Here is a 15,022-nt window from a genome sequence, read left to right as displayed (position 1 = left end):
CCTTTGCCCCTTCCCAACCCCCGGGCCCTGGCAATGACTGGCCTGCTCCTTATCCCTATGTTTTACCTTCTCCAGAATATCACTCAAATGGACTCCTGTGGTCTGTAGCCTCTTGAGTCTGACCTCCTTTGCTCAGCATAGAGCATTCAGGATTCATCCCTGTTGTTTGTGGTGTTGTTGCTAACGCTTGCTGAGTGGTGTCCAGGGGTGGGTGCAGACTACAGCTTATTTACCCATTCGCCCACCAGAAGATGTGTGGGTGCTTTTTATGTTTTAACATTTTCCTTGTGAAGACCGTCCAGGCACACACAAGGATAGAGAGTGGGACAGGTCCCTGCAGAGCTGTGGCACGGGTCTCACCTGTCATGCCGAGTGAGCCCATGGCTGTCCTTTCATCTCTATAGGACTTGTATCTGGTCTGAGTCCCTTTCCCCTGGTTGGTCTGCTTTGGTCTCCTGGCAGGTGTTTGTTCAAACTAGAGCCAAAACAGGCCTCTGTGTTGTATTTGGTTGTGATACCACCTCGTTTTGCATGTCAGTGGAGAAGAAACTGGCTCATTTGTCATTCAGAGGGTCTCCCAGTCAACCTGCACCCCTTCCCCGTGGCTTCTGTAACCTCGAAGTTGTATCAAAAGCTTGAAAGGTGCCAGTTCATATTGTTATTGTTATTGTCAAGAATGGCTGTCGCTTCCACACTCCCATGGCGCCTGGTTGTCCCAGTGCCAGTGCTTCTGGGCTCTATCCCAGGGCTCGGGCTGATGGGGCTCGGGCCTGTTAAAACCAACAACAGTGGCTCCCACAGACAGAGCACCCCAGCATTTTTCAGCAACCCCACAAGGTCCAAGTGGCTGGCATGTCTTATGCTTGAGTGCCCAGAGGCACAGTGAAATGACAGGAAGGGGTAGGGTGTGCTGTAAAGGCCTGTCTTTTACCTTAGATGACATCCCAACTGATGCCTGTGTTTGCATGTGCCATTCTGATGCCCTCACCTGGTCAAACTACCTTTGCTGTTTGCTTGTGGTTTTTCTTTTCTTTCTTTTTTTTTTTTTTTAAGTTTTATTTATTTATTCATGAGAGGCACAGAGAGGCAGAGACATAGGCAAAGGGAGAGGGAGAACCAGGCACTCTGCAGGGAGCCTGATTCGGGACTCGATCCCAGGATCCTGAGATCACAACCTGAGCCAAAGGCAGATGCTCAACCACTGAGCCACCCAGGCTCCCCACCTTTGCTGTTTTAACAAAGCAGCCCTTACAACATGCCAGGTGCTGCTCCGTAAACACTTGACATGCTGTGAATTATTTAACCTCATGCAGTGGGGCCTCTTGTTGTCCCTTTCAACTGTTTGGTAACACAAGGCCAAGGGTCACACTACCAGGCAGTGGCCGAACAAGACTGCAGCCCAGATAGTCAGCCCCAGAGGCCGTGCCTGCAACCAGCACATGACTGCCTCACTCTGCTCTGTTGGCCCGGTCTTTCTTTCTCATGGGGCCCTGAAGTTTCAAAGTACCCACGCCCCATTTCCCAGGGTAGGGGTTGGAGGTGAGGTATGGGTGTTCCCCTTCTCTTGCGCTGGAAGCAGTATAGTCCCAGCCATCGCCCCCTGCCGGCAGGTATGGGAAGTGCTCTGGCCACAGCCTTCCCTGCCAAGCTTCTCTCCCTACTCATAGTTAACCGTTTTCTTCCAGATTCTTCTTCTGATTGACATCGAGCAGTCCTACATCAACACGAACCACGAGGACTTTATTGGATTTGCCAAGTATGTATTTCTCAGGATAGAGGCTGGTGGGTGACACAAGTGCCCTGCCCTCAGAGCCTGGCCCCAAGAGAGGTGGTCGAGTTGGCTTCCCTCAGCCGACGAGGGCAAGAGGGTCTGTCTGTCAGAGTCCCGGGGTGAAGCATACAGCCATCTGAAAGTACCTGGAAGCTTTCCTGGGCTGATAGCGACCCCCATCATTGTCCTCAACATGCCTCCTGTGGGGCATACCTGAGGCCAGCTGCCTCAGGAAAGGGTGAAGCTGGCAGCGTGCAGTGCTTTACTTTCTGCATGACTTCTCAGAGCCTTTCATAAACTGCGCGGCTTTCCCCAGGCTCCTCCTATCTGCACTTGGCCCTTTCACAGAGCATCTCAGGGGCTCCAGACTTTGGCTCTGGGGGCTGCTCTTTGGGAATTGCTGTCCAAGCCCTCCGTGGCTTCCATCCATACACCATAGATTGAAAACCAGAACCTTCCATGGCTCCTCGATAAGGGGCCAGAGCAGGGGTCTCTTGTTGGCATAATTAGATATAAATGCTGATGGCCTCAAGTATCATGCCCTCACTGACTCCATCAGCCCCTGGGTCTACCCTCAGTAGGCTCAGGCGTCATGTGGATTCTTCTTGCCTGATGAACCCAACAGAATCACAGAACAATCGGCAGCCAGCTTCCTTGCATTCACTTAGCAAGTGTTTCTGGTGTGTGTTCTCTGTGTCAGGCTCTGTGATACAGCAGTGAGCAAGCACAGACCCAGGTCCCCACCCTCAAAGGAAGGTCCCATGCCAGAGACAGACGTGCACCAAACCAGTTAAGACACAGTGTAATCACTGCTGGGGTCAGGGCTGTGTGAGGCTTGTGTTGAGTCCAGAGGGCAGCCTTCTGCTCTGGCCTTGGGGTTTCAGGGAGGCTTTCTTGTGGAGAAGTGCCTGTTAGAGCCCAGTCTTGGGCTAGCAGGCTGGACAAGAGGATCTTTCGCTCAGGGATCTCTGTGCTGGGCTAAGCAGTTTACTAGGTGGAACATTTACAGTTGCACTCAACGCAGTTGGTCAGCTGTTCTCTGCTGGGCACATGGTAGGTGAGTGGAAGGAATGAATGAACAAATGAAGAGGGCATGACCAGAAGCTTCTTCCCAAGCAAGCCCAGACGAGCCAAAGGCCCTGGTCAGGCTGTCCCTGCTATGGGAGGGCTGGGGCCCTGACCGTGGGCCACACCTCAGGTACCCCCTCCTGCACCTCTTCCCCCAGCAGCTGGGTGTGTGTGGGCTGAAAACTCTGGTCCCCCTCTTTGGTTTGCTGCTGTTTTCCTCACCTTGATGTCTCTACTTCTCATACTTCATCCACAGTTCCTTCTCACAATCTCTCCTGTTTTTCCTTTGACCACTCCACTCTTTCCTCTGGATTCCTGGGCCTTCCCACTTCCCCCAGCTGTTATTATACTGAGCAGCTGGTGACCGGGTGGGTATTGCCTGCTGTGTGCCTTTTTCCTGGTGTGTGATTGGGGTCGCCCTTGCTGGGGGCGGGGCCCAGGGTGCCAGGCTCTGCCCAGCCCAGGCGCAAGCCATGGTCCCAGCCTTGATGGAGGGGGGGTGTCCCCCAGAGGCCCACTGTATAGCCATGGAGCCAGGCCCGGTGTTTTCTCACTGCCCTCTAAATACGAAAACCAGGGCCCAGAGGAAAAGTTCTATAATAAACTCACTGAATGTTAGGAAAACTGTTGGATAAATTCTTCCCGTTTTTCATGTTCCAACTTTTGCCCCTCTAGGAATAGAAGCCTACTTCCTTAACTCTCTCTCCCTCCCTTTCCCTTTCTCTCTCTCTCTCTCTCTCTCTTTCCTTTATCCAACAGCCAGCTTGGACTTTCAGGTGCAGCCCCAGAGGCAGCCAATAAAGGAATGAAACAAGGTGGTTTGCCTTTTTATATTCTGAAAGTCCCTAAAGCAATATATATTCCTAAAGGAATATCTTATCCCTAAATCAATATGACAAGAAAAGAATATAAGATGTCTAAGTCGTAGGAGATATCAGTTGTTTGCAGCTAACGACATGATGGAAAACAGGACGGACAGGGGAGCCGAGTAGATTCCCACATACAAAATATGTTGTGGAAACCTTCATCTGCATGGCTCAGACTAGCTGGGAAACAGGATAGCTGAAGAATAAAAGAGATCAGGGACTGTAGGCAAGTAAGAGACCTTATAGAAACACACCCTGTGGACCTTCTCTCCTTTGAATTGGGCCAGGAGCCATCCAAGATGTTTTCATGGTGGGCAGCTGTCCCTTGGTGTGATCTTTCAGGCTGGCTGGCTCTGTGGTCAGAGCCACTGAAGGCTTGGTTCCGGGGTCAGGGATGGGAAGAGAGAGTGGGAAAAAGCCTCAGGTTTGACCCCCCAAACAGCCTGGTGCTCAGGTTACCCTGAAGCCACTATGGCCACCTCCCAGTCACCTGGGAGTCCAGCTTCTCATGCCCCCACTTTGGAGGCTGGGGCCCTTGACTCCTGGAAATAGCTGGTGCTCTTGGGAGTGGTCAAGGCCAGGGCCTCGAAGCCTCAGTTTAACTAAATACATTTTCTCATTGCATGAGCCCAACTCTTTTCCTTGGGCAGCCCCTTGTGTTTAAGGGGCTTCTCTCTGCCTCTACCCTTAGCTGGCCACTTGGCCCCCCACAAGGGGGAGAGAACCCTGCACCACGTCCCTCCCACATGTCGCCACATGAGTCCTCTCTCTGCTTTGTTTTCAGCGCCCAGCAGAGGAGCACCCAGCTGAACAAGAAGAGAGCCATCCCCAACCAGGTAGCCCGCCCCTCCACAGCCCATAGCTCTACCCTTGGGGGTGGATATGGGTACTTAGGGACCACTGAGCCCAGTGATGGTGCCTAGCTCGTGGCTTGTCCCACCAGACCCTTCACCCCCACTTCCCAGCCTCTTGAGTCTGTTCAGGTTTTGATGTTTCGGGAAACCTATCTTTGAGCTGAAGCTCTGGCACAGGCTTAGGGGCAAATTTGTACACCCAGAAGGCCCTGTCCTGATATCCAAGGCCACACTTAGAACTTGACCCTTGAGAAAGGAGCAGCCCAGTCATCCATGGGTGTCTGCAGCCAGATTGGGTTCCCATCCCTAGCCCCAGGGACTTGGAATATGTGGAAGGGCTGGGTGGGAGGCTGCAGTGTGATAAGCAGTTCTGGGGAGCCTGAGGGCACTTTGAACCCCATACCTGGTGAAGCCCAGAGCCACGTGAAAGGTTTTCTGCCTTGATGTCATGTCCCAGCCAGAGGCCTTGGGCATGAACAATATGAACAGCTTCATATATGCCAGTATCAGGTGCCTCTTTTTTATCTTTAAGAAAACACATCATCTTGCAAAAACTTCTGCCAGTGCCCATCCCGCTTCTCCACATTAGATGGGGTGGGAGTAGGGGGGCGGGGGCAGGGGCTCTGCTATCCTGCACGATTATAGAGCCCTCTGGAAAAGAAGGATGTAACCACTGCATGATTTTTTTGCGCTTGCCGTAGGTAATACATATGTTGTTGCTTTTTTGTTTCGGGAGATGATAATGAATTAAATATTAACACCATGAATATAATTAATAGCATGTAATTTTTTTTCTTTTGCTGTTTTTTTCCCTGCTCTTCTCTCCTCCCATTTTTGTGCTTTTCTTGCTTTTTCTCTGTCCCCTCATGTCCCTTACGTTTCTCTTCCTCTGCCTGCTCTTCTTTGATTTTACCCACAATCCTAACTTTGCATTTTCAAAGGGGGAGATCTTGGTAAGTACCCACCTAGCGTGGTAGCAAACATTAGAGAACCTGAGAGTGGTGGAGACCCCGCCACCCCGTAATGGTCCCTTCACCCCAAAATAACAGAACGACTAAAAATCAAGCTAACCTCAAAACTGCCTGCCATGGCCAGCGCCCGCCGGACTCCATATTGCCCTGGGCATAAGCTGACTCACACAGACACTAACCTGACCACCATCCTTGTAGGAGGCCCACCCCTCCAGCCTGTTCCTGACACATTTAGCTAGTTTCCTATAGGTCAGGGATGGCAAATACTCAGCTAACACCCCTCACATCTCTGGCCAGGGAAGGTTTTGCTTAAGCTCTGCTGGAACTCTGTCTTGCCACTGCCACCACTCCAGTGCAGACATGCAGAAATCTCATCCTGCACTCATGGCAGACATTACTAATCGATCCAGCATTCTTTCCTCTGGCCCTGGGCTGGTGGCAGGCATAGCTAATCAATCTCGGTATTCTCTCCTGAGCACGCCGCCACTCCCCATTCTGTGGCAGATGTGACACAACTGGTCAGAGAATTTCTTTTTTCCACATGATAGCTTTGCATGTGACATCTGTCCTTGCACCCACAAGAGACATGACTGGATTGCGCAGGGAACTCTCTCCTGGATGCTGCCATGATCCTTCTGTCCCCATGGCAGATATGATGATTTATGAGACTGTTCTGTTCCATTTGCTCCCTTCCCTTGTATTTTGCCTGCGGCAGACATCACTAATTGATCCTAGGACCCTTTCCTGCTGCATCCGGAATTCTCACTTTAAAGCGTCACTATGGTGGCAGCCGCTACCCACTGATCAGTGTGGCCACCCACAATGAATGGTATTTGCCATCCCTGGTATAGGGAACACCTCCTCTCCGTGTGTGGCCGAGCCCAGGCCAGCCCAGTGGGGAGCAGGTGGTGCTCCCGCCTGCGAGGTGAGCCATTTTCAAGGTGCTCACTTTCAGGCAGCTAGCTGGCTTCAGCCCCAGCTCTGCGCCCCAGAGAGCAAGGCCTGGGCCTCCTGCTCCGGGATATTCCCCCACCGCTGGCCACTGAGGTGCTGGGCGGCCTGGCTGCTGCCCTCTGGAAGGGATCTTCTGGTGAGCCCCAGGGGGGGTCTTCGCAGTAGCTGAGCTGATCCTGGGTCAGGGCTGCACTGCACCTGGGGCCTGGAAGGTGCAGAAAGAGCCCACTCTCGGCAGGGTTGGGTGGGGGCAGTGGCAGGAGGAATGGCTGGTCCTTAGGCCTGTGGTTCCAGTTTTTTCCCCATGTCGTCCTTGATCCTCTTTGAACTCAACTGTTGCCTCCCTCCAGACAGCCCAGGGGCTTGGTTCCCCTTGCACCCTGAGACGTTTAGCCATTCTTTTCCTGCCAGATTCCACGTCCCCAGCCACGAAGCCCAGCCTTGCCTCGTCCATCAAGGCTGTGGGCCCCTGGGTCTCCCAGCCCTGGTTTCCATTCCTTTCCTGGGCGACTCAGGCCGAGACCCTCACCCGGGAAGAGGCTGACCCACCCTGCCGCCAGCCCCAGCTTGCTGCTTCCTGCCTGTCACCCATGCTGCCCCTGGCGGCCCTTCCTCCCATCCCTGGCGTGCCTGCATGCCTGTCGCTGTGCACCCTAGAGCGTGGGAGCCTGCCTGCCTCTTCTGTCCCCCCCACCCCCCCGCCTTCTAAGCCAGGCCCCTGGGGCACAAGTCTGGCTTTTGGAAAAGGAGGCCCAACTCCCTCTCCTCCAGACTCAGCGTGTGTGTCTGCAGCCCACAGCCTGCCCCTCCCTAGGGTAGGATTTCGTCTCTAACCCCACTTGGCTCCCATGAGGACGGCTCTCTGGGCAGCTCGAGGGGAAGGGGACCTTGGAGGCTTCTCCAAGCCTACCCAGCAGCCTCCTGCCTTGAGGCTCGGGTGTGCCATTCTAGGTCCTGGCAGTGCCTCTGCCCCATGCCCCCACCCCCCGCCCCCCACCCCCACGGCATGGCCAGGGCCCTGTCTGCCAGCTCTGACTGCTGCTCACTGAGGGTGGAGTGGGGCACACCTGCCCCCTTGGAAGCTGGGCTGGGCCCTGGACTAGAGAGGCCTTGCCATGTGAAGATTTCTCTCCCAGGGAGCACCAACCACCTATGCTCCACCCCCTGCTCCCCTTCCCCTGGCTGTCAGTGCCGGAAGTTTAGAAGTATCTACTGGGGTTGGGCTAGGACAAGGCAGGCCCTGCCCTGCCCCCTGGAGTGGGGAAGGAAGGAACCACTATGAACACTGGGACCCACACCGCTCTGAGGCAGGGTGTAATTGCTGGAGCCAGGGACTCTTTCCCTGATCTTATGTAGGATGGCCTCGGGCCTGAGTCTGAAGACCTGCCTTGCCCCCAGCGTGACCAGACATCCCCCTTTGCCTGGACCTGGGGGGATTCCCAGGACTTCAGATATTCAGTGCTAAACCAAGGTGCCCTGGGAGGATACCATGACCTTACTGGGGCCTCTGCCATCTTGCCCACCAGGCAGCCCATGGTTGGGCAGGTGCCAGAAGTCTGCCCACTCCCTGGGGGGGATAAGTCTCCCAGGTACTCTGATCATCTTTAGGAAGCCTTAAGAAAGGCTGCCAGCTGGCATTCCTTGCCATCCCCAGCCTGGAGAAGGGCTTCTGTGTGGTACAGGGGCCCCTGGGCGCATGCTGGCCACCTCCACCTCCATGGCCTCTGAGACTCAGAGCCTAATTCCAACCATAGGAATGGAACAGGTGGCTCTGTTGAGATTTTACAGGTCTGGGGACAGGTTAGAGGGCAGGAGATGAAGTCCCCCTAGAGACCCACCCATTAGGAAGCCATGTAGGCCCAGAGTCATCCCTGGAGCCATATCTCCCATGCTTTTGCCACGCCCCACCCTGGGGGACTCACCAGTCCATCCCAGCTGTCCTTGGCCGCACCTCAGTAGCTTGGCCTGGTCTGTTGCGCCTGGGCCCTAGGCAGCCCTGTCTGTGCCTCCATGTGCTTCCTGCTGCCCTGGGGTCCCCAATCCAGAGTGATGGGTAGCTCCGGCCCACACACGCCTCCATGACCCAGGGAACATAGGACCATGGCCCCCCAGGCTGCCTACGTGTAGCAGTCAGGTGAGTCCTCTGTGTAGGCCTGGGTTCTGCCTCCTACTCAGATGACGGCTACAGCCAGACGAGCCTCATCCAGGGGACCTGCCAGCCCAGAACCTTAGCATGTCAGAAAACTCGGACAGCTACCGTGTTTGACGCCAGCGTGGTGCATGATCCCCTGCAGATTCCCCAGGCTCAGGCTTGAAACTTTGGCCTCAGCCTTCTGGGTGGAAGCATCCCTTCATCCTATACTCTGGAAGGAGCCTGTGGGGAAGGGAGCCCCAGGACAGACTGGCCACTCAGAACAGGTCCCTTTGGTCACCGAGTGCCCACCCAAGTAAGCCGGGCAGGTGAGCCAACAGACTGGGCAGCAGAGTTGACGCTGTATGTTGAGCCTCTGCTGGTCAGCCACAAGAGGAGAGAGGAAGAACCACTCCATCTTGTGGCAGTTTCTCCAGCCTTCCTTCAACAGCCGTCTTCCAGAGCATGCGAGGGACAAGGTCTGAGGGCCTCATGGTACCTGCGTCTTGCAGGTGTGATTCCTCCAGGGTTGCATCCCATGTGACACAAATACAGGCCTGGGACCTCTCCTGGGCCCCTTCTAGCCAGGCATACCTTTTCTTGCCCACGCTAACCAAACTTAACCTCGTGTGCAGGGGGTCTCCTGGGGGCCTGGTTCCCTGTTGCCCCTGGGCCTGCAAGTGAGCATGTGTGCCCTGTGTCTGCCTGGGCGTCCCATGTTGGTTTCCAGTGGGAAATGCTTAGGGGCAAGGTGGAGTTGGGTCGCCTGGCTTCGGGCTGGTGGTGGCTATTATGGTCCCTCTTCCTTACTGGGGACAAAGGTACTGGCCACTGCACAGGGGTGGGCCGGGCGGGGTGGCAGGCTTTGTCCTCTGAGCAACACCCTCCCCCCCCCCAGGTGATCCGCAGGGGCTGGCTAACCATCAACAACATTAGCCTGATGAAGGGCGGCTCCAAGGAGTACTGGTTTGTGCTGACAGCCGAGTCTCTGTCCTGGTATAAGGATGAGGAGGTGAGTGGCTGGGGGACAGGGCAGTGGGACTAGGATGGGTGGGTGCTTACTCATTCACCCTGGTTCATTCAAGAAGGTCTCCCTGAGTTGGGTATCCCAGAGCTCCCGCCGAGAATGGTAATGGCCTGGCTGCACCTCTCTGCCCCCCAAAGGGTCCAGCCTGGTGGCTGCTCCACTCCTCCAGGCAGAAAGGGAGATGGGGGAGGGGAGCCCTCGGCAGGCTGGAAACTGACCCCAGCCTCTGAGGTCACTGTAAGGTATCCCTGGTTCTCAGGGGAAGCAGGGCCCTAGGTCAGGGACTCAGGCTTACAGCCAGGCCACTGAGGTACTGGGGTTCCAAGGGCTGCAGCCTGCCCCGGCTCAGCCAAGCGCTTACCCTCCTTGGGCTCCTGCTTCCCCGTCTACGAAGTGGAGTGGAATGGCTCCTGGGACAGGCCTAGCTATAGTGTCTGTCTGTCTGTATTTTTAAATATTTTATTTTATTTTATTTCTATTTTTTAAAATTCTTTGTTTTCCTTAAATTCAATTGATTAACATACAGTGTATTATTAGTGTCAGAGGTAAGTCCAGTGACTCATCAGTTGGATTAGTGTGTGTCTTTAGAGCATTCCACGTGTGCGTGTCCTTTTCCAAAGGGCGTGGGGAGGCCTCTGGGACCAGCATCAGGAACACTGACCACAGGGTTTAGCATCGTGTGCCGCCTTGTACTGCAGGCTCCATGAACCTGTGGCAGGGGCTCGAGTTCTTGCACCCCCAGCTCAACGGGCAGCCTCTGGGGCAGTGCTGCTGCCTAGCCCCTTCTCCACCTCCACTTCTCTGTGGCTTTGCTCAGTTCTCTTAACAACCTGGCCTTGGTTAGCCGCCTGGGAACAATACCACTTCAGGGTGACTGCCTGTTGCTGCCCCAGTGGGGGCTGGGTTGGCTTCTGAAGGTCACGAGTGAAGGGCACTGCATTTCTGTCATTTTCCTGGGCTGCCTTATGGAAGGTCCACGGGCTGTCCCTGTTGGCCAGGGCAGTATTAGGCGTCTGTGACAGTGGCCCCAATATGAAGGCACTTACAGAGACAGGAGTCTGTTTTTTGCCTGCGTCCTGGTGAGCTTGGCAGGCTTGGGCCGTGAGGCTGTGCAGGGCCCAAGCTCCACCTTGCCCATTGTCAACTTAACATGTGTCTCCCCATCGTGGTCCCAGATTCCCTCCCTCCCCCGGGTCCATCACATTCCAGCAGCCTGAAGAAGGGAGAGAAGGGCCTGATGAGGAAGGGACATGTGTCACTCTGCCCCAACCCCTGATCACAGTCTAGTCCCGTGGCCACTGTGTGTCCTGCTCACCTGGGATCGCACAACTCTTGTTTATGAAATCCCTGCCCTGTGCCAGGCTTGCTGACTTGAAGAGCCCACCTTGGCCACTTTTTCCTCAGGAAATCCTTATACTCCATTTGTCAGTGAGGAATCAGACCCCAAGCAGTGACTTGCTCTGTGTCACAGAGTGGGGAAGGGTCCTCACGGGAGGGGTGGGTACAGGGCATGTGCTCTCTGCCCTGAGAGCCACCTCAGCCTTGGCCTGACCCTCCCTCATGGCCAGACACCACTCCTCTGAGGGAGGGTGTTTAGGGGTGAAATGCCATCATCCCACGGGACACCAGGCTAGAGATTATCCTGGAAAGTCAGGAACCCTGATCCTCCTGAAGGACCTTGTCTGGCTGCTGTTTCTAAACTGGGCAAGGGCGTGCCGAGGACCACAGAGCCTCACAGGGTTGAGATGTAGCATAAGGGTGACCAGGCGCTCCTTCAGGAACCCTCGTGGCCAGATCAGCTTCTCAAAATGGCCGGGGTGAGGGCGGGTGGGGATGACGCTTGTGCATCTTCTCCCTCTTTCCGCCCCAGTCATCTGCAACCCAGTCTGCTCTGCTGCAAGGGCTGCCAGGCCGGCCAAGGGCTGGTCTTTACCTTGGGTCCAGGCATCTCCACCCAGGGTGCCAGGCTTTGCCACAGCCTCGGGCAGCTGGAGAGGGACTTTGGGCTCAAACCCCATCCTGGCAGTTCCCTGCAAGTCTGATTTTAAGAGCTTTTTTCAGTGTAGGAGGGAGTCCTTCATCTTCCCCTCATGTAGGGGTCAAAAGCAGGAACCCCAGACCCTCTGGTGGGCCCAACCCAAAGGCACGGAAGCGTCGGGCGGGAGGAGGGTGGAGCGCCTGCCGCCAGTAACGAGAACCAGCAGGCCCGTGAAAGGGGCCCTGTGTGCGCCCCAGACACAAAGCAGGCTAAGATCGGGAGGGGCAGGAGCCCGATCCCCACAGCGCAGGGACCCTCAGAGTTGCACACGTGGCAGCTAAGCCCCTGAAGATCAGGCCCCCTTCTCAGAGACGCCTCAGAGAGGCAGAACGCATTTCTTTATTTTGAAAAAGCACTGAGAGGAAGCAGTTACAGTGTGGGATAGGAATAGGGGACCCAGCCAGCCAGCGCCCCCAACCCCTCAGCTGGCGGCAGGCTCCCTCTGCCTCTCCCTGGCAGCTCTGCTCCCCCCCAGGCCCTTCCCGACTCCCCAATCCTCTGTCCCCATCTCCACCCCAGTGGGAAGCAGGGCGGTGGACGATGACACTCACCTCCGGGGCTGCCTCCCTGTGGAGGTGGCAGCAAGTTTGGGGGGGGTGCCCATCCTGATGCGCCGCTTGCCCGAGCCCAGCCTAACCAATGTGCAGACTACTGTACACATTCAGAGCCCCCTGAACAGGTAGTCTGAACACTGGGTTGGCGGGGCCGGCTGTCCATGCTGCAGGCCCCCCGGGCCAGGGGAGGCAGGGGGCAAGGAGGGCTGCCGCGCCGCAGTCCCTCGGAGCAGACGAGGAGGCCACTGCCTGCGCCGATCCACTTCATCTCTTCTGACGTGGCACGGCTGGGGCCGGCTCGCATCTGGAGAAAGTTGTGGGTTTGCAGGAAATCCTAAGGAGGGGGTTGGGGAGCGGGTGGGCGTGGGCGGGAGGGAGGGTTTGGGTCTGTGGCCTGTGTGTGCAGGCGAAGGTCTCTTTGGGGGTCGGGTGGGGGCGGGGTGCCCGCACGCCTGTGTCTCTGTGTGTGTTTGTGTTCTGTGTGTGCGTGTCAGCAGCATCAGGAAGGCAGCCGCTGCGCTCTGGGCGGAATCACACTATAAACAGTTCCAGATGTGGCGTCTCGCTCAGGGCCCAGAAGGACTGTGACTCAGTTACTTGGCCTGGCCGACTGACTGGAAGCTTCCTGCCTCTTGACACATCAGGGTGGGGGCGGCAAAAGCCCTTCCACAGTCTTCCGGGTGGGGAACCCCTCCCTGGGCCCCTTCTAAAGCCCCCAAGATTTTTCTGCGGGAAGGGGTTGGGCCCTGGGCCTGGCCCAGAGCCTTTCTTTGCCACCCTCCTTTCTCCGGCTCCCAGAACTCAGCATGAACGGGGGTTTCCCACCTCCATGGCCACTGGGTCCCTCTTCTGCCCCTCAGTGTAGCTCGGCCGGAAGGGGCACTCTGCCTTGCTTCCTCCTCCGCCAGAGCCCCGTGAACTGACTCTAGAGCCCTGAGAATGAGAAACACATGCACAAAAGGATACCCTAGTGCCTCAGAGACTCGCCTTAACCGTCACCCTGCACAAGGAGGCCAGGACTTTCCTTGGAAACTGAGGCAGCAATGGGGAGTGACTTACTGGAGGGGCGGAGCCCATCGGAGCTCCTAAGGCTGCAGGACCAAGCCCCTGCACCAAGCCTACTGCTCACTCCTGCCTCTCTCTCTGTCGCCCTGAAACTTTGAGCCAGGCCCCACCTACCAGGGAGCCTCTGGCCCCCTTTCCCTCCATCACTGTGGCTGCTTTGGAATTTGGAGGCAGCAGCCATATTGGGCTTGGTTCTGGGGCCTTCCAGTACACAGGGACAAAACAGGTGACAAGAAGCAAACTCCTGGAGGAGGGAGATGGGGTCTCCTCTCCCAAGATGCCTGGAGGTATAAGAAAGGGTGGTGGGCAGGACCTGGTTTTGGAGCACATGGACCTGGCTTCTGAAGCCCTGCTGTGTGGTCCTGGGCAGCCACCTTCCCTGTCGGAGCTTCCTTCTCTAAGCATGGTGCTTCCCTGGCAGAGATAGGGGAAGGTCATCAGAGTTACTGTGGGTCACGTGGGCATGGGAACCAGGCGATCCTGATGCACTGTGATACTGCTCTCTGGTTTCCTGATGTAGAAAACTTGTTCGTGCACCCCCCACCCCACACCCCCCATTTGGGGAGATATAAGATAATGCATCTGTAGGCCCCAGCCCCATGCTGGGGGGGTACAGTAGGTGCTTGGCCACCATTGGTGAGGGAACATGGGCTTCCGTGACACACATCCTCTGTGAGCTGCCTCCCCTGCAGTCATCAGGACTGCTGTGCCAGGCACTCAGTGGGCACCTCATGAACAGGACTGCCCTTAGGAAGCGAGGGACACTTATTTGGCTTTGGAGTTCAGGCATGACCTCAAGGGGGCACACGTTCAGCTTCAGGATCATCTGAAGCTGATGAATTTTAAATCCCAGCCCCAACCCAATCATTGCCTGACCCCACTTGACCTCAGTCTCCCTCTCTGTAAAATGGGATCATGGTGGTAACTCAGTTATAGGCTTGTTGTGAAGATGTTGTACTTGAGTTAACGGTTTCATTCACGAATCTGGTGGAGAAAGGGTTGGATTTGGGGTAGAATGAGAGCTGACCTTGAGGAACTGGCCCACCCCAGTCAGGCTGGCTGACAGATGGTAGCCTGAATCAATGAGCAAGATGATGTCGTGTCATGGAGGGGGCAGTATCAAGAGGAGGAGGAGGATAGAGGGGGCAAGAGAGAGGGAGTGTGCATAGGGCGGGGACAGGGCAGGCCTCTCCAAGAGGGTCCCCTCTGCACAAAAATCTGAAGGATGCAAGGAGGGAGCCATGCAGGCATTGGAAGGAGGAGCATTTCAGCAAAGGTGCTGGGGTAAGAGCCCACCTGGACTCTCTGAGATTGTCAAGAAGGCCAGCATGGTTGGGGCAAAGCGGATAAGGGAGAGTCAGTAGCAGCAGATGAGTTAATCCAAGTAACCACCAGCGTGAGAGGCATCAGGTATTGGCAATGGTCCTCGGGGTGGGGTCTAGCCCAGGGCATTCTCAGGTCCTCAATTAAATAGGCCACGGTGACCTCTCCTCTTCCACCCTCAGGAGAAGGAGAAGAAGTACATGCTGCCATTGGACAACCTTAAAATCCGTGATGTGGAGAAAGGCTTCATGTCCAACAAGCACGTCTTCGCTATCTTCAACACAGAGCAGAGGTGAGGGCCCACCGAGTGAAGGTCATTCAGCAGCATCCACTAAATGCTTTGTGCATAAAGTACCTGCCAGGGGGTCTCATGTTCTAGAATCAAGTAAGAGGCAGAAAA

General features: G+C 55.8%; 1 protein-coding gene across 10 annotated transcripts in view; it reads left to right on the top strand.

Moving 5' to 3' along the window:
• The window catches only part of DNM2 (dynamin 2), an 88,373-nt gene that overhangs the window by 63,941 nt on the left and 9,410 nt on the right, over window positions 1–15,022 (top strand). For 6 of the 10 annotated variants that reach the window (XM_025457540.3, XM_025457541.3, XM_025457536.3 and 3 more), the window contains exons 12-16: window positions 1,686–1,756; window positions 4,490–4,541; window positions 5,501–5,512; window positions 9,514–9,627; window positions 14,805–14,914. In XM_025457540.3, coding sequence (XP_025313325.1) covers window positions 1,686–1,756; window positions 4,490–4,541; window positions 5,501–5,512; window positions 9,514–9,627; window positions 14,805–14,914 — 359 coding nt within the window. The remainder of the gene's footprint in view (window positions 1–1,685; window positions 1,757–4,489; window positions 4,542–5,500; window positions 5,513–9,513; window positions 9,628–14,804; window positions 14,915–15,022) is intronic. The other 4 variants (XM_049098532.1, XM_025457539.3, XM_049098531.1 and 1 more) reach the window with 1 other exon arrangement.

Source organism: Canis lupus, chromosome 20 (genome assembly GCF_003254725.2).
Source record: "Canis lupus dingo isolate Sandy chromosome 20, ASM325472v2, whole genome shotgun sequence".
In the NCBI taxonomy this organism is placed as follows: Eukaryota; Metazoa; Chordata; class Mammalia; order Carnivora; family Canidae; genus Canis; species Canis lupus.
This window is presented reverse-complemented; position numbering and strand designations above follow the sequence as displayed.